The sequence below is a fragment of the Salmo salar genome, chromosome 12, assembly GCF_965601325.2.
Source record: "Salmo salar chromosome 12, fSalSal1, whole genome shotgun sequence".
Taxonomy (NCBI): Eukaryota; Metazoa; Chordata; class Actinopteri; order Salmoniformes; family Salmonidae; genus Salmo; species Salmo salar.
In genome coordinates this window covers 103,208,772-103,234,735 of record NC_138302.1, presented here as the reverse complement: position 1 = coordinate 103,234,735, position 25,964 = coordinate 103,208,772, and the positions used below count along the sequence as shown (strand labels likewise).

At 38.9% G+C, this 25,964-nt stretch overlaps 1 protein-coding gene across 1 annotated transcript in view; it reads right to left on the bottom strand.

Annotated features, from left to right (window-relative positions):
- Window positions 1-11,219: 11,219 nt before the first annotated feature.
- LOC106566236 (sodium- and chloride-dependent GABA transporter 1) overlaps window positions 11,220-25,964 on the bottom strand; it is a 23,050-nt gene continuing 8,305 nt past the window's right edge. Inside the window, exons 10-15 of the mRNA XM_014134126.3 lie at window positions 25,111-25,223; window positions 20,024-20,155; window positions 16,357-16,459; window positions 15,916-16,016; window positions 14,386-14,553; window positions 11,220-11,886 (exon numbers count right to left, since the gene is read on the bottom strand). Coding sequence (XP_013989601.1) covers window positions 11,779-11,886; window positions 14,386-14,553; window positions 15,916-16,016; window positions 16,357-16,459; window positions 20,024-20,155; window positions 25,111-25,223 — 725 coding nt within the window. The 3' untranslated portion in view covers window positions 11,220-11,778. The remainder of the gene's footprint in view (window positions 11,887-14,385; window positions 14,554-15,915; window positions 16,017-16,356; window positions 16,460-20,023; window positions 20,156-25,110; window positions 25,224-25,964) is intronic.

The following is a 25,964-nucleotide window of genomic DNA, read 5'->3' as shown; positions in this document are numbered from 1 at the left end:
ATCCTGACTGGAGAGGACCTCTCTCTGCTTGTGTCACCCACCACCACTGCTCTGCATGTCTTGGACCCAATCACAGCCTCATTTCAATGCTCTATATCCCTTCAAAGCACCGAGAGATTTCAGACTGGTAGAGCGTTATTAATAAGTGCCATGAAGTAATTGGCATTAGAGATATGTGCGTTCTAGTGACCGAGAGTCATGCAATAATGCAAACAAGGTTTCCTGTAACGTGACTTTTCCATGTACCAGATCATTTTGCGACATTTTTTAGTTGTTGCTTTGACAAATTGTCGTCTGATCTACAGATATTGATTACACAGTGATATTGATCACACTATTCTAGCTATAGCAAGATAATTACCATAGACCACAGCGTGAGGAGAGCCAATACACGCAGGTTTCTGGCCAATACAAGCAGGTCGAAGTGAAGACACCAATCTGTGATGACAGAGACCATACTGGAAGGAGATTACACCCACAGGCTAGCACAGCACCACTAGGAAGGAATCACTGATTCTTTCTACATTATAATAACTAGGCCATGGCCACAAGAGTTCACATGCATATTTATCAGCTCTTACCCATTTACATAATCTACTCCCACCCTCCTGCACTAACCTGTTATGTTAAATAATCTACCTCCTGCACTAACCTGTTACAGTACATAATCTACCTCCTGCCTTAACCTGTTACAGTACATAATCTACCTCCTGCCTTAACCTGTTACAGTACATAATCTACCTCCTTCCACTAACCTGTCACAGTACATAATCTACCTCCTGCTTTAACCTGTTACAGTACATAATCTACCTCCTGCCTTAACCTGTTACAGTACATAATCTACCTCCTGCACTAACCTGTTACAGTACATAATCTACCTGCTGCCTTAACCTGTAACAGTACATAATCTACCTCCTCCCTTAACCTGTTACAGTACATAATCTACCTCCTGCCTTAACCTGTTACAGTACATAATCTACCTCCTGCACTAACCTGTTACAGCACATAATCTACCTCCTGCCTTAACCTGTTACAGTACATAATCTACCTCCTGCCTTAACCTGTTACAGTACATAATCTACCTCCGGCACTAACCTGTTACAGTACATAATCTACCTCCTGCCTTAACCTGTTACAGTACATAATCTACCTCCTGCCTTAACCTGTAACAGTACATAATCTACCTCCGGCACTAACCTGTTACAGTACATAATCTACCTCCTGCCTTAACCTGTTACAGTACATAATCTACCTCCTGCCTTAACCTGTAACAGTACATAATCTACCTCCTGCCTTAACCTGTAACAGTACATAATCTACCTCCTGCCTTAACCTGTTACAGCACATAATCTACCTCCTTCCACTAACCTGTTACAGTACATAATCTACCTCCTACCTTAACCTGTTACAGTACATAATCTACCTCCGGGCACTAACCTGTTACAGTACATAATCTACCTCCTGCCTAACCTGTTACAGTACATAATCTACCTCCTGCCTTAACCTGTTACAGTACATAATCTACCTCCGGCACTAACCTGTTACAGTACATAATCTACCTCCTGCACTAACCTGTAACAGTACATAATCTACCTCCTGCCTTAACCTGTAACAGTACATAATCTACCTCCTGCCTTAACCTGTTACAGTACATAATCTACCTCCGGCACTAACCTGTTACAGTACATAATCTACCTCCTGCACTAACCTGTAACAGTACATAATCTACCTCCTGCCTTAACCTGTAACAGTACATAATCTACCTCCTGCCTTAACCTGTAACAGTACATAATCTACCTCCTGCCTTAACCTGTTACAGTACATAATCTACCTCCGGCACTAACCGCTTACAGTACATAATCTACCTCCGGCACTAACCTGTTACAGTACATAACAGAGGAAATATTCAAGAATATAATTAGAGAAGGATCTGGGAACAAATGAATGTAAAATTCTTGCATTTAATTACATTTTCATGTCAAAATGATTTGCGTTATTTTCCAATTCCACCCCTGGTGCACTAGAATGACTGACTAACTGACTGACTGGTGGAAGGAAGGAAAAACCAACGTTCACAGCTCACATCACGGTAGTTTTCAGTAGATCATTTGGTCACTTTTCACAGCTGTTCCTGAGGAGTGGGACACAACGTTTAAGTGTATTAACCTTTGTGTGGTATTCGGGTCTGTGGGACCCATTTTCAATGTTTACTAAAAGAAAAATGATACAATGAATTATATTTTCAAACTGAGACTCATTGGCCTTGACTCATTTTCTGTGAAGAACGTGTAGAATAACACATTTTCATTCAGTGCACATTGTGCACCCCCCTACACATTTATATTACATATGTGGTGTTCTGGTCCACTGAACCCCCCTACACATTTATATTACATATGTGGTGTTCTGGTCCACTGGACCCCCCTACACATTTATATTACATATGTGGTGTTCTGGTCCACTGGACCCCCCTACACATTTATATTACATATGTGGTGTTCTGGTCCACTTGACCCCCCTACACATTTATATTACATATGTGGTGTTCTGGTCCACTGGACCCCCCTACACATTTATATTACATATGTGGTGTTCTGGTCCACTGGACCCCCCTACACATTTATATTACATATGTGGTGTTCTGGTCCACTGGACCCCCCTACACATTTATATTACATATGTGGTGTTCTGGTCCACTGGACCCCCCCCTACACATTAACATTACATATGTGGTGTTCTGGTCCACTGGACCCCCCTACACATTTATATTACATATGTGGTGTTCTGGTCCACTGGACCCCCCTACACATTTATATTACATATATGGTGTTCTGGTCCACTGGACCCCCCTACACATTTATATTACATATGTGGTGTTCTGGTCCACTGGACCCCCCTACACATTTATATTACATGTGTAGTGTTCTGGTCCACTGGACCCCCCTACACATTTATATTACATATGTGGTGTTCTGGTACACTGAACCCCCCTACACATTTATATTACATATATGGTGTTCTGGTCCACTGGACCCCCCTACACATTTATATTACATATGTGGTGTTCTGGTCCACTTGACCCCCCTACACATTTATATTACATATGTGGTGTTCTGGTCCACTGGACCCCCCTACACATTTATATTACATATGTGGTGTTCTGGTCCACTGGACCCCCCTACACATTTATATTACATATGTGGTGTTCTGGTACACTGAACCCCCCTACACATTTATATTACATATGTGGTGTTCTGGTCCACTGGACCCCCCCTACACATTTATAGGGGTAATAAAAGTGTGGAAAAGTGTGTGTAGGTTAAAAAAAAGTAAAAAATAAAACATAAAGATTTGCTGTGTGCGTTCACTCTGTCCTCCTCCTCCCTGGTCCTGTTGTTTCAACATAGCACCAGTAACCTGTCTGTCTCCCTGCCTGTCAGCCTGTCTCCCGCTTTTCTCGCACTATTTGCCCTTTGTAGTGTGTGAAACTACACAATGTCTTGAGGGAACCTGCACAATGTTATTGAAATAGAGTATTTTTTTTTTTTACAATGTATCGAAATAATGTATCAAAATAATGTATTGGGGCAGGGACACAACAAATAAATAGTTTTGCATGTGTGGCTCCTTACCACAATCAGTCAGTATGGCAAAAATAATCTCTTCTCAGAGGTCCATAGAAATAATTTTTGCTGAGAGAGAAGCTGGTGTGGAAGGAGCGTCTTCCACTTCAGAAGATGAAAACGGATGGCACTGTGATAGACTGCATCCATTTTGTTGAGTAGAGTGTTGGAGGCTATTTTGTAAATGACATCGCTGAAGTCGAGGATCGGTAGGCTGGTCAGTTTTACGAGGGTATGTTTGGCAGCATGAGTGAAGGAGGCTTTGTTGCGAAATAGGAAGCCGATTCTAGATTTAATTTGGGATTGGAGATGCTTAATGTGAGTCTGGAAGGAGAGTTTACAGTCTAACCAGACACCTAGGTATTTGTAGTTGTCCACATATTCTAAGTCAGAGCCGTCCAGAGTAGTGATGATGGACGGGCGGGCAGGTGAGGGCAGCGATCGGTTGAAGATCATGCATTTATTTTTACTTGCATTTAAGAACAGTTGGAGGCCACGGAAGGAGAGTTGTATGGGATTGAAGCTTGTCTGGAGGTTAGTTAACACAGTGTCCAAAGAAGGGCCAGAAGTATACAGAATGGTGTCGTCTGCGTAGAGGTGGATCTGAGAATCACCAGCAGCAAGAGCAACATCATTTATGTATCCAGAGAAGAGAGTCGGCCCGAGAATTGAACCCTGTGGCACCCCCATAGAGACTGCCAGAGGTCCCGGAAAACAGGCCCTCCGATTTGACACACTGAACTCTATCAGGGAAGTAGTTGGTGAACCAGGCGAGGCAATCATTTGAGAAACCAAGCCTGTTGAGTCTGCCAATAAGAATCTGGTGATTGACAGAGTCGAAAGCCTTGGCCAGGTCGATGAATACGGCAGCACAGTAATGTCTCTTATCGATGGCGGTTATGATGTCGTTTAGGACCTTGTGTTGATGAGGGTTGATGAGCAGTTTATGCCATTTAGGGGCCGCTGCCCCTTTAGGCAGTACATACCGTCTAAACCCACAAAATATGGAATCAAGATCTGGGCTGTCTGTGATGCTGCTTCATCATATGCGTGGAACTTGCAAGTGTATATGGGGAAGCCAGATGGAGGAATCCCTGAGAAGAACCAAGGGATAAGGGTTGTCCTGGACGTGACACAGGGACTCCATGGCCACAACATCACTTGCGATAACTTTTTTTGCTTCGTAAAAGGTGGGACAGGAGCTCCTAAAGAGGAAGCTGACGATGGTAGGAACAGTATGAAAAACAAGAGTTAGTGTTCATGGCCGACACATCCCTAGTGTCGTGCGTACCAAAGAAAGGCAAAGATGATGATCGATGCTGGACTGTTGTTTGACAAATAAAAATATTCTCGCTCTCATCCATAATAATCTCATTATGTAGACTAGCCTACCTGCATCTGTGGGCTGTTTGGTATTTGTATTTAACACAGCCAATTTTTATTTTTTTTGTGACAAAACTATTGGTAGAGCTGAAAATGCAACGGAAACATTCGTTTTTCTTTTGTTTATTCGTCACATGAAAACTTGAGCGAAAAAAAAGTACATTTTAAGTACACTATTCTATCACGTGCTGATTTTTCATCCGTAACAAGTCCATTTGGTGGAAATACACCACTGGTGTGAAAATGTGCATATTTTCTTTATGTGGATTCTAGAGTATTCGCATGAAAATCTGTCGCCAATTTGATGGAAACCTAGCTAGTGACAGTCAAATAGCCCAATTCAGTTAAACCATTTTTAGATTGGTTAATTCGTCTAGTTAGTCTAACCAGAGGATGCTGGTGCCCCATCCGCCCCGACCCACAGAACCAACAACTCCAATACAGGAAGTAAGTGTGAGTGAGGGAGATGTTAATAAAATTCCTGAACTAAAGTGTTTTTAATCGTTCTAGATTGTGGAAGCGCTGCGATGTGTGTGGACCCAAGAAGATCAGGAAGGCACGGTACCCATGCATCAAGTGCAAGAAATACATTTGCAACACACACACAGTAAAACTATGTCCGTCATGTGGTGTGCCTTAATTTGTGTTCAATAGTGCTGATTTGACATTTCCATAAAATACTGTATGTAAAATGTGTCCTTCCAATATGTTCAGTTCAAAGCAATAAACATCAATAGTGATGAAAACCTGGTTTCATTTATATTTGTTGAAGATAAACATGATTTATTCCACCCATGTCCTGATTATCATAGATTTTTGTTTACAATTATTTTTTATATTTTTATAATAGCGCTTTTATTGATGTGATCTAGTAGGTAAATGGAAAATATATTTTTAAAAAAGGTATGCTGTCTCTATTGCTTGTAATTGATATAAATCAACGTCTAAGTATTAAGTAATTTTTTATGTAAATTATTATGGCTGTATTGTTTTAAAAACCTACTAATGTTGTGGGTCCATCAGACCCGTGAACATTGGCTGAATAACAAAGACATGAACAGCACAAAGGGATTAAATAATCAGACATGAAAACAAGTCTTTACAATATGTGTCCATGTCCGCTGTTTTCTTTAAATGTTTATTTCACCTTTATTTAACCAGGTAGGCAAGTTGAGAACAAGTTAAATGTTAAATGTAGCGATCCTTTATAATGATTTAATGATTTAAGAACGATTTCATTATTCAAAGTAAAAAAGTACTACAATGTGAAACACCCAATCACACCACTGTAAATCAGAAGTATAATCTTTATTCAAAGATTCACGCTGTAGAGGAATGCCATTGTCCATGCACCGTAAAACAGTGTTTTATTCTGGAACGGATTTACTACACTGTCCTCGAGTCTCAGTGTCATGTTATAATCATTTTACTGATATATATATATATATATATACTCAATCTCTGTAATACAATATATAATGCTATTTTAATTAGATACATTTACTAAAATCGCTAATCTATATTCCCCCCCAAAACTATAGACATGATGAGGAACAGACGTTATAATCTATAGTTCTTTATTTACTTCTGCAGATAACATATATGGCAATCATGCTTTTTTCATATAACACCATCTAAAAGACATTTATTATATATATATTTTTTTTTTACATAGACTATTTTACATTAGGCCCATGAAACTGTTAGAAATATACAAAACAAGATTCTTTTGACTAGACAAGTGTGTATATATATATTACTTAATTATTATACTATTATCATTATTGCAATTTATTATTTTACATATCAGAAATATACTGTATGTGCTTTAGTTTCTGAGATAATCATAATTCAAAACAGATATTTTTTTTTTTTCAACATGTAGACATACAGATCAGGTCATACGGACAATTCACAGAGGCCACAGTTACACATATAACACCGTAGAGTTTTACAACATCATTTAAGACAGAAAACTGCAGTATAGTAACTTTATACAAAATGAATGGGAACCCTTATTCATTGCACATTTTAGTTATAATAATCTTTGCGGAGACTAAAATGACTCATTTAAACCAGATCCTTGTCATTTGTAGCTGCCTTGGAAACAAACAAGTTTTATCCTTATAGAAATACAACTTTGATCATTTTGTGGAATGAATATATAATCAAACTAAATATATTTATACATATACTGTATATATTCATCTATTTCTATATATATATATATATATATATATATATATATATATATATATATTGCCAAACAACTTGATAATTCATATGTTTCGTCTTTCAATTAAAAAAAAAACAAGGTATATTTTCAGTAATAATATTGGCCTGTTGGTTTCTGGTCAAGTTAGGCTGTAGTCCATCTTTAAGGTTTCTCTCTCAGATCATGACATTGGAAACCTGTACAGTCATAACAACAGACTATAGCCAATAACAGAGCCATATATTTAAACAGTTCCAATTTTCAATAATTGTTCTAATTCTACACATTCATTTAGAAAGCATTATTTAAATATTACCCATGTAATGTTAATGTGGTTCTAAAATGGCTGTTATAGAATGTTGTAGTGTTAATGGGGGTTCTAACATGGCTGTTATAGAATGTTGTAGTGTTAATGGGGTTCTAACATGGCTGTTATAGAATGTTGTAGTGTCATGTTAATGGGGTTCTAACATGGCTGTTATAGAATGTTGTAGTGTCATGTTAATGGGGGTTCTAACATGGCTGTTATAGAATGTTGTAGTGTTAATGGGGTTCTAACATGGCTGTTATAGAATGTTGTAGTGTTAATGGGGTTCTAACATGGCTGTTATAGAATGTTGTAGTGTCATGTTAATGGGGTTCTAACATGGCTGTTATAGAATGTTGTAGTGTCATGTTAATGGGGGTTCTAACATGGCTGTTATAGAATGTTGTAGTGTTAATGGGGTTCTAACATGGCTGTTATAGAATGTTGTAGTGTCATGTTAATGGGGGTTCTAACATGGCTGTTATAGAATGTTGTAGTGTCATGTTAATGTGGGTTCTAACATGGCTGTTATAGAATGTTGTAGTGTTAATGGGGTTCTAACATGGCTGTTATAGAATGTTGTAGTGTCATGTTAATGGGGGTTCTAACATGGCTGTTATAGAATGTTGTAGTGTCATGTTAATGGGGGTTCTAACATGGCTGTTATAGAATGTTGTAGTGTTAATGGGGTTCTAACATGGCTGTTATAGAATGTTGTAGTGTTAATGGGGTTCTAACATGGCTGTTATAGAATGTTGTAGTGTCATGTTAATGGGGTTCTAACATGGCTGGTATAGAATGTTGTAGTGTCATGTTAATGGGGTTCTAACATGGCTGGTATAGAATGTTGTAGTGTTAATGGGGTTCTAACATGGCTGTTATAGAATGTTGTAGTGTCATGTTAATGGGGTTCTAACATGGCTGGTATAGAATGTTGTAGTGTTAATGGGGTTCTAACATGGCTGTTATAGAATGTTGTAGTGTTAATGGGGTTCTAACATGGCTGTTATAGAATGTTGTAGTGTTAATGGGGTTCTAACATGGCTGTTATAGAATGTTGTAGTGTCATGTTAATGCATCATATTGCAGAAACCTCATCTCTCTAAATACATGGCTCTGTCTTCGACTAGAATGACTGACTAACTGACTGACTGGTGGAAGGAAGAAAAGTCTTCGTTCACAACTCTCATCACGGTAGTTTCATTAGATCATTTGGTCACTTTACACGGCTGTTCCTGAGGAGTTGGACACTAAATGTGGTGAACATGAGTTGTTAGAGAATCACTGCTGAAATGCTGCTTCTGTGATAATAATGCTTATTGTACCCTGTTCTCTGCAGCGACGGGACGTGAGGGATGTTTCTCAATTTCGGTTTTGTAAATCTAGGCCGTGTCACATGTCGTTTGTGTTTGTGCTAATCCCCTTTTCACATGCGTATGATTTTGGTCCGTCTCGCTCTTACATAGAAAACATCCTACAGAGGATTCTAAAAACAAGTTATAGACACATACAAAGTTATTGTTCTTTAGAAAACAAAGATACAATTATAACAGTCTCTCGTATACGTAACGGTAATCTGTGTTTTTTTTTTGTTTTTGTAACAGGTACTTCAGTCATGTCATGCCAGATGGTTTGAGATCCATACTGGCCTTGTGCTTTTTAAAGGTTAATATACATGTACGTGATAATATTATACAAAGATATGAACATTTGCCTTGCCGGTGGCACTTTCCCATAATGGTCATTGTTTATAATTTGTCAATATTCAATTCCACTATTACAATTTTCATATTTAATTAATTTGCCAATTTAACACATTGTTTTTTTTTTTCTGTATTTCTTTCATACGGATTATAATGTATATCTTTCCTTTTTACAAAATAAGGTGCCATAGGAACATATGAGGACACTGAGGTCCGAACCTCAATTAATTATTTCAAATTAGATTTTTATTAGTTTAATTTAGTTTATTTTTTTTATACTTTTGTTTTGGGGTCTCAAATTACTGTTGAGAATTAGAATAGTTCAATACACAAAAGTGTCAGTTTTTTTTACTTGGGTGTGTATGAGCAGTTTCTCTCTTGTTATGTGTCACTAACCATACTTCCATCCAAGTAAAGCCTTACCATGTAAAAAATAACAAATAAAATCATGACAGATGTGATGGAAACAGTAAGTTTCAGTACAATTTGTATAAATGCCGATAGATAATTTCTTCGTTTGACATGGTGGGATGTTTTTTTGTGTCTGTAAAGAAAAAAAAATGTGTTTTTGTGAGAAATGGTGGTGGTAATTACTTTGATGCACAAATATTTATATAATAACCATCATATTGAAGTAAATTTGGAGTCACACGATGATATGGTGTCTGGTCCTCCCACTACGACTCGGGAAAGCATGCAGTTCATTAGGCTGAATATTAAATAAATGATGATGAACTTCACATGGGGGGGTAAAAGAGCACGGTGATGGTCTTGATGCTCTTTTCCAATAAATATGGAAGGTCTTATTCCGTTGACATGATGATCGATGCTGGACTGTTGTTTGACAAATAAAAATATTCTCGCTCTCATCCATAATAATCTCATTATGTAGACTAGCCTACCTGCATCTGTGGGCTGTTTGGTATTTGTATTTAACACAGCCAATTTTTTTTTTTTTTTGTGACAAAACTATTGGTAGAGCTGAAAATGCAACGGAAACATTCGTTTTTCTTTTGTTTATTCGTCACATGAAAACTTGAGCGAAAAAAAAGTACATTTTAAGTACACTATTCTATCACGTGCTGATTTTTCATCCGTAACAAGTCCATTTGGTGGAAATACACCACTGGTGTGAAAATGTGCATATTTTCTTTATGTGGATTCTAGAGTATTCGCATGAAAATCTGTCGCCAATTTGATGGAAACCTAGCTAGTCAAATAGCCCAATTCAGTTAAACCATTTTTAGATTGGTTAATTCGTCTAGTTAGTCTAACCAGTTATCTAAACTTGTAGTAATCATGGCTGTATTACCGACAGGGCATGCAGGGCACATTCCCAGGGGCCCTGACCTCCAGGGGCCTTGACCTCCGGGGGCCTGAGCTCCAGGGGGCCTGAGCTCCACGGGCCTTGACCTCCAGTGGGCCTGACCTCTAGGGGCCCTGACCTCTAGGGGCCTTGACCTCCAGGGGGCCCCAATTTATTTTATTTGCTCACTCGCTCAGATATCATATTAACATGACAAAATGTGTAGAATTGCAGGAAATTAGCTTTAAAACCGTAAAAATGTCTCTCCACCGCATGGCAAAATGTGTAGAATTGCAGGAAATTAGCTCTAAAACCGTAAAAATGTCTCTCCACCGCATGGCAAAATGTGTAGAACTGCAGGTTATTAATTAGCTGTAAAAACTGCAAAAAATATATATTCTGTAAAGCGAACTTATTTGTTGACCTTTGTTAATAAAATAGTTTTTTTTTTGCTGTCAGATACCTCTGTACGTATTCAATTATATATTTTTTTATCCCGGTGCTGAGTTAATGTGAGTTAATGTGTCGCGGCTAATTGTATAGCTAACAGGCTATGTGTTTGTAGATCCACTGAGGTGAATGAAGATACAATAGCCAATGTGATAACAGCTGAAGTTATTCCTTATAGCCACCCACCACCCTCCCCTTCCGGACACACTAAAACTCAGACCCTGGCTACGGCTCTCTTTACAATAACTTCATTTTTTTAATAGATTAATTAAGTCAATATCTTGAATTAGCACGTTAGTGTTGAATCACATTGGGCCTCCAAATTTAAATTATAATTCAATTTATAGTAACTTTCTAGGTAACAATCTTAGAAAGACTAACATGTTTGCATATGAAATACAAAACTATCACAATAACAGCTGTTTGACTTTCTTATTTCTGTTGACAAACAAATGAACAAAAAAAATGAACAAAAAAAAATTAATAAAATCAAATAAATGAAAAGTAAATTGTAATCAGGTTGGTCACGTTTCCCCTGGAGGTAGGTAATTAGATATCAGACATGGAAGTTCTTAACTACGTCCCAAATGGCACCCTATTCCCTATGTAGTGCACTACTTTTAACCAGGGCCTATATTGGGTAGTAGTCCATATGGGCCCTGGTCAAAAGTAGTGCACTATATATAGAATAGGGTTCCATGTTGGGATGCAAACCCTTGGTTGTGCTTCACCTTGATTACGTTGTTTTCTGCAAAGAGTTGGCCTCGGAGACAGGCTGAATAGAACAGGGTTTAGATGTAAGCTTCTTCAGTGGTCGCTGCTACTGGTGTCTGCTCAGGGCCGTTCTCCTGGCGTTCTCCTTTCACCATCATCGGGGGTTGGATCATTATCCGCAGACGCTGCAATGTGGAGAGAAGGAACGATACATTCAAAATACGTCACACCACTGTGCTGACATCTTTAGGCTGTAAAGTTACAACATTACCATGCTATATGCAGATGCTGTAAGGAAAAATTATATGTCATACGCATCTTTATGCATTCACATTGCTGGTAATACATTGTATCATGCACTAGAGAGCTAGCTGGCTCAGTGTCTGTAAGATCGAGTCTTTCCGCCTGGTGCTCGGCACACGCTAACCAAGGAACTGATTGCTACAATTTAAGCAATCAAGACCGTACTGACTGACACAAAGGGGCAGACAGCTGCTCATCTCGTTGCCAGTGACGACCGCAGTGCTCCATCCTTGACAACACCAGAACCAGCAATTACTGTTCCTTTCACTGCAAGCTGCAGCTCAACAGACGTAGCGGCATGGGACCGACCAGCCTCACACTCCTTTCTGTGACCTTCTCAACAGACGTAGTGGCATGGGACCGACCAGCCTCACACTCCTTTCTGTGACCTTCTTAACAGATGTAGCGGCATGGGACCGACCAGCCTCACACTCCTTTCTCTGACCTTCTCAACAGACGTAGCGGCATGGGACCGACCAGCCTCACATTCCTTTCTCTGACCTTCTCAACAGACGTAGCGGCATGGGACCGACCAGCCTCACATTCCTTTCTCTGACCTTCTCAACTGAACGTCTTACATAAATTGACTGAAAACCTTTCTCTCATTAGATCTCATACCTAAACTATAGCCTACTGTAGCCTATTAAAACTAATTTACTTTAGCAATGATCAATTTCAACTTATTATTCTCTCTCTGTCTCTGTCCATGTCCAAGTCTATGTAGGTCTATGACTAATGTCTTACAACAAAATACATTATCGGCGACATTTGCTGTCCTCAAACGTTTCTAGTAGAATTTCTGTGAGAACCAACGATTATTTATGCGGATTAATATAAAAACAGTAAATCGCCAAGAGCAATATTCCAAACTAATTTTTGGATTAAGTGCCATCCCATCTATTTAAAAAAAAATTACAAAACCCCAGCAGCCTGTGACAAACTCTCTGCTGCAGGAAGATCTCTTTCTGAGACACATACTATGGTTATCTTGGGAATGAGTTGGGAGTTGTTGGACATAAAATGGTCGGCTTTAAGGTCGACTCTGTATACACAGTATGTGAGGAGAGCCCTTGAAATGCCAGGATAGTCGGTTTGATTCCCGGGACCACCTATAAGTAAAACATTTAGGCACGCATGAATGTAAGTCACGTTGGATAAAATTGTCTGCTAAATAGGATAGACATATACAGTCCTTCAGGAAGAATTCACACCCCTTAAAATTTTAACACATTTTGTTGTGTTACAGCCTGGATTTAAAATTGATGAAATTTAGATTTAGAAGGGCACCTATTTGTAGATGGGTAAAAGAAAAAGCAGACATTGAATTTCCCTTTCAGCATGGTGAAGTTGTTAATTACACTTTGGATGGTGTATCAATACACCCAGTCAATACAAAGAAACAGGCATCCTTCCTAACTCAGTTGCCGGAGAGGACGGAAACCGCTCAGGGATTTCACTACGAGGCCAATGGTGACTTTCAAACAGTTGCAGAGTTTAATGGCTGTGATAGGAGAAAACTGAGGATGGATCAACAACATTGTAGTTACTCCACAATACTAACCTAAATGACAGAGTGAAAAGAAGGAAGCCTGTACAGAATAAAACATATGTCAAAACATGCATCCTGTTTGCAACAAGGCACTAAATACTGCTGCAAAACATGTGGCAAAGAAATTAACTTTATGTCCTGAATACAAAGTGTTATGTTTGGAGCAGCACATTACTGGCTGCATCACGTTATGGGTATGCTTGTCATCGAAAAAGAAACAGAGCTAAGCACAGGTAAAATCCTAGAGGAAAACCTAGTTCAGTCTGCTTTCCAACAGACACTGGGAGACAAATTCACCTTTCAGCAGGACAATAATCTAAAACACAAGGCCAAATACACACTTGTGTTGCTTAATAACAAGACAAAATTGAATGTTCCTGAGTGGCCTAGTTACAGTTTTGACTTAGACCGGCTTGAAAATCTATGGCAAGACATGAAAATGGCTGTCTAGCAATGATCAATAACCAACTTGACAGAGCTTGAAGAATTTCTAAAAGAATAATGTGCAAATACTGTACAATCCAGGTGTGCAAAGCTCTTAGAGACTTACCCAGAAAGACTCACAGCTGTAATCGCTTCCAAAGGCGTTTCTAATAGTGTTGACTCAGAGGTGTGAGTACTTACGTAATCAAGATATATTAGTTTTTTATTTTTCAGAAATGTTTCTTCCACTTTGACATTACAGAGTATTTTGTGTAGATCGTTGACCAAAAAAAAAAAGACAATTTCATCAATTTTAATCCAACCTTGAAACACAACAAAATGTGTAAAAAATCAAACGGTACTTGTACTTTCTGAAGGCAGCTGAGGAAAACAGAAGGTGATGAGTTACCTCTTTGTAATCCCCCTTGAGGTTGAGGAACATGTAGACCATGTATCCTGGTATCAGGAGCATAGAGGATAGGGCCATGCACCAGCCCACTCCCTGGCCCCAGGCGGGGAACACATAGTTGTTCATAGTGAGAGGAACCATCTGGACAGCACTGAACAGGAACACACCCTGGAACACAGAAGAACAATCTGGTCACAACACAATCAACCACAATTTTGAAAATAAGCCTTAGGGCTCAATTGTGTAAATTTGTAAATTAACTTTATGTCCTGAATACAAAGTGTTATGTTTGTGGCAAATCCAACACAACACATTACTGGCTGCATCATGTTATGGGTATGCTTGTCATTAGCAAGGAATAGGGAGTTCCTGTACTCCTTGTTCACCCATAACTGCGTGGCCACACACGCTTCTAACTCAAATCATCAAGTTTGCAGATGACCCAACAGTAGTAGGCTTGATTACCAACAATGACGAGACGGCCTACAGGGAGGAGGTGAGGGCTCTGGAGGTGTGGTGCCAGGAAAATAACCTCCCACTCAACGTCAACAAACCAAAGGAGCTGATCGTGGACTTCAGGAAACAGCGGAGGGAGCACCCCCATATCCACATCGACGGGACCACAGTAGAGAAGTGGAGAAGGTGGAAAGCTTCAAGTTCCTCAGCATATACATTACTGACAAACTGAAATGGTCCACCCACACAGACAGCCTCAGAAGGCTGAAGAATTTGGCTTGGCACCTAAAACCCTCACAAACCTTTACAGATGCACAATTGAGAGCATCCTGTCGGGCTGTATCCTAACCTGGTACGGCAACTGCAACACCCACAACCGAAGGGCTCTCCAGAGGGTGGTGCGGTTTGCCCAACGCATCACTGGGGGCAAACTACCTGCCTTCCAGTACACCAATAGCACCCGATATCACAGGAAGGCCAAAGAGATCATCAAGGACAACAACCACACAAGCCACTGCCTGTTCACCCCACTATCATCCAGAAGGCGAGGTCAGTACAGGTGCATTAAAGCTGGGACAGGGAAACTGAAAAACAGCTTCTATCTCAAGGCCATCAGACTGTTAAATAGCCATCACTAGCACATTAAAGGCTGCTGTCCTATATAGATAGACTTGAAATCACTGGCCACTTTAATAATGTTTACATATTTTGCATTACTCATCTCATATGTATATACTGTACTCTATTCTACTGTATATCAGTCTATGTCGCTCTGACTTTGTTCGTCCATATATTTATATATTCTTAATTCCATTCCTGTCACGACTTCTGCCGAAGTTGAAATTGTAAGATATTACTTGTTAGATATTACTGCACTGTTGGAGCTATAAACACAAGCATTTCGCTACACTCGCAATAACATCTGCTAAACACGTGTATGTGACCAATAACATTTGATGTTTACATTTGATTTTATTTGATGTTTAATGCTCTGCTTGAGAATGTTGAAAGACAGAGAAAGGGGAAGAGATATATATATATATAGAGAGAGAGAGAAGACGAGAGAGTACTTACAGCCACGATGAGAGGAGTGAACACGACCCAACACAGCTTCCACCACAGGCAGGGCCTAAAGCCAATCATCTCCTCAATATTGGCAAGGAACTTATCGGCACCTGCAACATATACAAGACAGGACATTGTAGGTCAAAGGTCCTGTGATGGAAGACAAGTACCTGCACTCATTGGAAGCAGATATGGAATTTGGTATGAGCTGCCCAACACCCAAGCCTTTTACATAGACATTTTTTTACATTTTAGTCATTTAGCAGACGCTCTTATCCAGAGCGACTTACAGTAGTGAATGCATACATTTCATAGATATTTTTTGTTGTTGTTGTACTGGCCCCCCGTGGGAATCGAACCATTACATTGAGCAAGCCCCAACATCTTTGTACATCAGTCAGGTTAGCGATGTCACCGTAGCTCTAACAGGAAGTGAGGTAACTGACTCACCGTAGAACCAGGATATGGAGACGCACTCGAAGAAGACCAGGAAGAGCAGGCACATGCCGCTGGCAGAGTAGTAGTCAAACAGCTTGAACACATACAGCCCACCCTGTTAGACGAGAAGAGAACAGAGAAAGAGTGTTGGATACAGGTTCCCAAGTGTAGAGAGAGGCCGAACCTTGACCAGCAAGACGGGGAGTCCTGGGGGATATAGAGGATAGGAGATAGAACGACTGAGATGTGATGTAGCCTATTAAACTGGTGATGTGGAATAATGTGAGGGTTGAGAGCACCAGTGGTGGTAGCTGGTGGAGGGTTACTGACCCTAGCTGCCTGCCTGTCTCCCTGGGAATTTTCAGGGCTCTGGAGCCCAGCGCTAGTGAAGGGTGGAGGGAGATGCAACGCTAGACTGGTACTGCAGAGCTGAGGTGAACAACTGATTAGGCCGATTGTTTCAATCCAAGAGGGATGCAGACATTAATCTCCAGTGACAGATGTGATAATGGCACTGCATCTCAGTGCCTTAGTCTCTCACGCATGGGGCATGAGACACACACATTGGACCCTCCTCACACACACTGGAACCTCTTCACATAGATTGGACCCTCTTCCACACACTGGACCCTCTTCACACACACTGGACCCTCTTCACACACACTGGACCCTCTTCACACACACTGGACCCTCTTCACACACACTGGACCCTCTTCACACACACTGGACCCTCTTCACACAGATTGGACCCTCTTCACACACACTGGAACCTCTTCACACACACTGGACCCTCTTCACACGGAATGGAACCTCTTCACACGGAATGGAACCTCTTCACACGGAATGGAACCTCTTCACACGGAATGGAACCTCTTCACACGGAATGGAACCTCTTCACACGGATTGGAACCTCTTCACACGGATTGGAACCTCTTCACACGGATTGGAACCTCTTCACACGGAATGGAACCACTTCACACGGAATGGAACCTCTTCACACGGAATGGAACCTCTTCACACGGAATGGAACCACTTCACACACACTGGAACCTCTTCACACGGATTGGAACCTCTTCACACACACTGGACTCTCTTCCAACACACTGGAACCTCTTCACACGGAATGGAACCTCTTCACACGGAATGGAACCTCTTCACACGGAATGGAACCTCTTCACACGGAATGGAACCTCTTCACACGGAATGGAACCTCTTCACACGGAATGGAACCTCTTCACACGGAATGGACCTCTTCACACGGAATGGAACCTCTTCACACGGAATGGAACCTCTTCACACGGAATGGAACCTCTTCACACGGAATGGAACCTCTTCACACGGAATGGAACCTCTTCACACGGAATGGAACCCTCTTCACACGGATTGGAACCCTCTTCACACGGATTGGAACCTCTTCACACGGATTGGAACCTCTTCACACGGAATGGAACCTCTTCACACGGAATGGAACCTCTTCACACGGAATGGAACCTTTTCACACGGATTGGAACTTCTTCACACGGAATGGAACCTCTTCACACGGATTGGAACCCCTTCACACGGAATGGAACCTCTTCACACGGAATGGAACCTCTTCACACGGAATGGAACCTCTTCACACGGAATGGAACCTCTTCACACGGAATGGAACCTCTTCACACGGAATGGAACCTCTTCACACGGAATGGAACCTCTTCACACGGCACACTAATTTCTCATTGAAAAATACTACTTTTATTAATCTGGCCAATAGTCAGTGAGTTCACTTTTCAACTGTGCCTCCAAATCGTTTCGAAAATATGCTGTTCTACATCACGAGCAGTGTAACAGCGCCAGCTTCACCTGGGAGATCTGCCACCGGACTGCCACTTTTCTGCCACCGGACTGCCACCGGACTGCCACTTTTCTGCCACCGGACTGCCACCGGACTGCCACCTTTCTGCCACCGGACTGCCACTGCACTGCCACGACACTGCCACTGCACTGCCACCGGACTGCCACTGCACTGCCACCGCACTGCCACCTTTCTGCCACCGGACTGCCACCTTTCTGCCACCGGACTGCCACCGCACTGTCGCTGAATGCTTCCTTATGGCAGCATATGATAATAGGCTATACTATTGATTTAACCAGAGGCATTAACCCTGTAGCATTAACCCTGTAGCATTAACCCTATAGCATTAACCCTGTAGCATTAACCCTATAGCATTAACCCTCCTATAGCATTAACCCTGTAGCATTAACCCTATAGCATTAACCCTGTAGCATTAACCCTCCTATAGCATTAACCCTCCTATAGCATTAACCCTCCTATAGCATTAACCCTCCTATAGCATTAACCCTATAGCATTAACCCTGTAGCATTAACCCTGTAGCATTAACCCTGTAGCATTAACCCTATAGCATTAACCCTATAGCATTAACCCTGTAGCATTAACCCTGTAGCATTAACCCTATAGCATTAACCCTATAGCATTAACCCTATAGCATTAACCCTATAGCATTCACCCTATAGCATTAACCCTATAGCATTAACCCTATAGCATTAACCCTATAGCATTAACCCTGTAGCATTAACCCTATAGCATTAACCCTATAGCATTAGCATTAACCCTGTAGCATTAGCATTAACCCTGTAGCATTAACCCTGTAGCATTAGCATTAACCCTGAACCACAGGCCATTATTCACCTCCTTTGGTCACTAGCTCAGCAGGGATTCTGGTGACCTGATTTATCTTCACTGCAATAATGAACATTATTTTTGCCCAAACAGATTGTGAACCCAAATGTGTAACTGATTCAGGTGGAGGGGGGACAAAACATTGAAATATAATTTGGGTTGGATGTAAGGGGGAGCAGATTTAGGCTATGTCATCTTGCCTTCGGGAGATTTTATCTGTTTAATTTATTTAGTCTTACACAATAGCTGATAGTCATTAGAACAATTCCCATCCCCTACAGTTCGGCTAAAATAAAGACTAATTAATGTGTTTATCTCAGCAAGAACACTACTGTTATTACACATTCTTTTATTATTTCACTTTTTACAAAAAAAATTCCTGGTGTAATTAGGCTATTTGAATTATGATATGACAACTTATCTTTGAAAATACTGGACTGGACTAGACATGGATGTGACGTGACTGGATGTGACTGGACTGGACGTGACTGGACTGGACGTGACCGGACTGGACTAGATGTGACTGGACTGGACTCGATGTGACCGGACTGGACTAGACTGGACTCGATGTGACCGGACTGGACTGGATGTGACTGGACTGGACTGGACTCGATGTGACCGGACTGGACTGGATGTGACCGGACTGGACTGGATGTGACCGGACTGGACTGGACTAGATGTGACCGGACTAGACTGAATGTGACCGGACTAGACTGGACTAGATGTGACCGGACTGGACTGGACTCGATGTGACTGGACTGGACTGGACTCGATGTGACCGGACTGGACTGGACTAGATGTGACCGTACTGGACTGGATGTGACCGGACTGGACTAGATGTGACTGAACTGGACTGGACTGGATGTGACTGAACTGGATTGGACGTGACTGGACTGGACTAGATGTGACCGGACTGGACTGGATGTGACGTGACTGGACTAGACGTCACTGGACTGTGTGTGTGTGTGTGTGTGTGTGTGTGTGTGTGTGTACTATACCTGTGTGATGTTGGACAGGCCAATGATATAAGAGACCAGGCAGACGGCAGCGATGAAGAGTTCTCTTCTTCCTCTCAGAGCCCTGGGGAACTCATCCACCAGCGCAGTAATGAAGCCCTCCACCGTACAGAACTACACAGGAACATAAAACACATTAGATCAGCCCCCCCCCCTCCTTTCAAAGGCTTTTCGGATCAATTTCCCGCAGGAAATCAGTTGGGCTCTCAACTTACTGTTGCTAGGTAGAATAGTAGAATAAACCGGATTGTGGCTCAGCAGTTTTTCTCTTGATATGTCAGTCACTGACATTCACACAATAGACCCACGTCAGCTAAACCTTTTTGGGATTGGGTTAATTAGTCTACCGGCCAGCTATCTAAACTTAGTAGTCATGGTGGAATTACCTCCTGAGTATTGAAAACTCATATTCCTGTTATGAGGTATACAATTGAAAAAAAATCTTCTGTCTACGCGATTTGTGTAGAATTGCAGAAAACATGTTTTAGATTTTCTCTACACTCAGTAGCAAAATGTGAAGAATTACACAAAATTTTAACTAAAACTTTTAAAAATGTCTCTCCGCTGTCTAGATGGGGTACACTAAGATGTTTTGCTACCAGTGTGTGTGTGAGGCGGGGCGTTCACTACCACACATTATATAATACTATACAACACATTATATAATACTATATAGCACATTATATAATACTGTACAACACATTATATAATACTATACAACACATGATATAATACTATACAACACATTATATAATACTATATAATACTGTACAACACATTATATAATACTATATAATACTATACCACACATTATATAATACTATACCACACATTATATAATACTATACAACACATTATATAATACTATATAGCACATTATATAATACTGTACAACACATTATATAATACTATACAACACATGATATAATACTATACAACACATTATATAATACTGTACAACACATTATATAATACTATATAATACTATACCACACATTATATAATACTATACCACACATTATATAATACTATACCACACATTATATAATACTGTACAACACATTATATAATACTGTACAACACATGATATAATACTATACAACACATTATATAATACTATATAATACTGTACAACACATTATATAATACTATATAATACTATACCACACATTATATAATACTATACCACACATTATATAATACTATACAACACATTATATAATACTATACCACACATTATATAATACTGTACAACACATTATATAATACTATACAACACATTATATAATACTATACAACACATTATATAATACTATACAACACATTATATAATACTATACAACACATTATATAATACTGTACAACACATTATATAATACTGTGCAACACATTATATAATACTATATAGCACATTATATAATACTATACAACACATTATATAATACTATACAACACATTATATAATACTGTACAACACATTATATAATACTATATAGCACATTATATAATACTATATAATACTGTACAACACATTATATAATACTATATAATACTATACCACACATTATATAATACTATACCACACATTATATAATACTATATAATACTGTACAACACATTATATAATACTATATAATACTATACCACACATTATATAATACTATACCACACATTATATAATACTATATAATACTGTACAACACATTATATAATACTATATAATACTATACCACACATTATATAATACTATACCACACATTATATAATACTATACCACACATTATATAATACTATACCACACATTATATAATACTATACAACACATTATATAATACTGTGCAACACATTATATAATACTATATAGCACATTATATAATACTATACAACACATTATATAATACTATACAACACATTATATAATACTGTACAACACATTATATAATACTATATAGCACATTATATAATACTATATAATACTGTACAACACATTATATAATACTATATAATACTATACCACACATTATATAATACTATACCACACATTATATAATACTATATAATACTGTACAACACATTATATAATACTATATAATACTATACCACACATTATATAATACTATACCACACATTATATAATACTATATAATACTGTACAACACATTATATAATACTATATAATACTATACCACACATTATATAATACTATACCACACATTATATAATACTATACCACACATTATATAATACTATACAACACATTATATAATACTATACAACACATTATATAATACTATACAACACATTATATAATACTATACAACACATTAACACAATATCACTACTAGGTTAGATATAGTAGTTTACTGTGGAGGTATAGTATTATATAATATCACTACTAGGTTAGATATAGTAGTTTACTGTGGAGGTATAGTATTATATAATATCACTACTAGGTTAGATATAGTAGTTTACTGTGGAGGTATAGTATTATATAATATCACTACTAGGTTAGATGGAGTAGTTTACTGTGGAGGTATAGTATTATATAATATCACTACTAGGTTAGATATAGTAGTTTACTGTGGAGGTATAGTATTATATAATATCACTACTAGGTTAGATATAGTAGTTTACTGTGGAGGTATAGTATTATATAATATCACTACTAGGTTAGATATAGTAGTTTACTGTGGAGGTATAGTATTATATAATATCACTACTAGGTTAGATATAGTAGTTTACTGTGGAGGTATAGTATTATATAATATCACTACTAGGTTAGATATAGTAGTTTACTGTGGAGGTATAGTATTATATAATATCACTACTAAGTTAGATATAGTAGATTATTGTGGAGGTATAGTATTATATAATATCACTACTAGGTTAGATATAGTAGTTTACTGTGGAGGTATAGTATTATATAATATCACTACTAGGTTAGATATAGTAGATTACTGTGGAGGTATAGTATTATATAATATCACTACTAGGTTAGATATAGTAGTTTACTGTGGAGGTATAGTATTATATAATATCACTACTAGGTTAGATATAGTAGTTTACTGTGGAGGTATAGTATTATATAATATCACTACTAGGTTAGATATAGTAGTTTACTGTGGAGGTATAGTATTATATAATATCACTACTAGGTTAGATATAGTAGTTTACTGTGGAGGTATAGTATTATATAATATCACTACTAGGTTAGATATAGTAGTTTACTGTGGAGGTATAGTATTATATAATATCACTACTAGGTTAGATGGAGTAGATTACTGTGGAGGTATAGTATTATATAATATCACTACTAGGTTAGATATAGTAGTTTACTGTGGAGGTATAGTATTATATAATATCACTACTAGGTTAGATGGAGTAGATTACTGTGGAGGTATAGTATTATATAATATCACTACTAGGTTAGATATAGTAGTTTACTGTGGAGGTATAGTATTATATAATATCACTACTAGGTTAGATATAGTAGTTTACTGTGGAGGTATAGTATTATATAATATCACTACTAGGTTAGATATAGTAGTTTACTGTGGAGGTATAGTATTATATAATATCACTACTAGGTTAGATATAGTAGTTTACTGTGGAGGTATAGTATTATATAATATCACTACTAGGTTAGATGGAGTAGTTTACTGTGGAGGTATAGTATTATATAATATCACTACTAGGTTAGATATAGTAGTTTACTGTGGAGGTATAGTATTATATAATATCACTACTAGGTTAGATATAGTAGTTTACTGTGGAGGTATAGTATTATATAATATCACTACTTGGTTAGATGGAGTAGTTTACTGTGGAGGTATAGTATTATATAATATCACTACTAGGTTAGATATAGTAGTTTACTGTGGAGGTATAGTATTATATAATATCACTACTAGGTTAGATGGAGTAGATTACTGTGGAGGTATAGTATTATATAATATCACTACTAGGTTAGATATAGTAGTTTACTGTGGAGGTATAGTATTATATAATATCACTACTTGGTTAGATGGAGTAGTTTACTGTGGAGGTATAGTATTATATAATATCACTACTAGGTTAGATGGAGTAGATTACTGTGGAGGTATAGTATTATATAATATCACTACTAGGTTAGATATAGTAGTTTACTGTGGAGGTATAGTATTATATAATATCACTACTTGGTTAGATGGAGTAGATCAGTGTTGGATGGAATTGACTTCTTGCCCCTCTTATAGAATATTAGGGCAACAATATTGCAATCATGCAACTCATTCAGTCAAGCACTGCATTAGATGGATAATACTACATTCATTGTCCAACACAACACAACAATGCAATAACACAAAAAACAACATCACAACAACAACAAGACAACATACACACAACACAACAATGCAATAACACAACAACACAACACAAAACAACAACACAACAACAACAACAACAACAACAAGACAACATACACACAACACAACAAGAATGCAACAACACAACAACATACACACAACACAACAAGAATGCAACAACACAACAACAAGACAACAACAAGACAACATACACACAACACAACAATGCAATAACACAACACATCAACAACACAACACAACAACAACACAAAACAACAACACATAACACCCATGGAACAACAACAACACAACACAACACCAAAACAACAAGACAACATCACAACAACATCAAAACAATAACACAACAACACAACACAAAACAACAACACAACACATCACACAACAACACAACAACAAGACAACAACACAACACAAAACAACAACACAACACATCACACAACAACACATCACACCCATTCAATAACACAACAACAAGACAACAACACAACACATCACACAACAACACATCACACCCATTCAATAACACAACAACAAAACAACAACACAAAACAACAACACAACAACACAACAACAAGACAACAACACAAAACAACAACACAACAACAACACAACAACAACACAACAACACAACAACACAACAACAAGACAACAACACAAAACAACAACAGAAACAAGAAAAACAAATAGCTTTTGTTTCCTCACCTGACTGTCGATTCCCAGCATGAGCAGCATGGAGAAGAAGAGGATCGCCCAGAGAGGAGAGATAGGCAGCTGGGTTACTGCCTCGGGGTAGGCCAAGAACGCCAAGCCAGGACCTGCAACACAACACAGACAGGCAGTTAGAGACGGGATCTGACAACACAACACAGACAGTTAGAGACGGGATCAGACAACACAACACAGACAGTTAGAGACGGGATCAGACAACACAACACAGGCAGTTAGAGACGGGATCTGACAACACAGACAGGCAGTTAGAAACGGGATCAGACAACACAACACAGACAGTTAGAGACGGGATCTGACAACACAGACAGGCAGTTAGAAACGGGATCTGACAACACAACACAGACAGTTAGAGACGGGATCAGACAACACAACACAGGCAGTTAGAGACGGGATCTGACAACACAACACAGACAGTTAGAGACGGGATCAGACAACACAACACAGACAGTTAGAGACGGGATCTGACAACACAACACAGACAGTTAGAGACGGGATCTGACAACACAACACAGGCAGTTAGAGACGGGATCTGACAACACAACACAGGCAGTTAGAGACGGGATCTGACAACACAACACAGACAGTTAGAGACGGGATCTGACAACACAACACAGACAGACAGTTAGAGACGGGATCAGACAACACAACACAGACAGTTAGAGACGGGATCTGACAACACAGACAGGCAGTTAGAGACGGGATCTGACAACACAACACAGACAGTTAGAGACGGGATCTGACAACACAACACAGACAGTTAGAGACGGGATCTGACAACACAACACAGGCAGTTAGAGACGGGATCTGACAACACAACACAGGCAGTT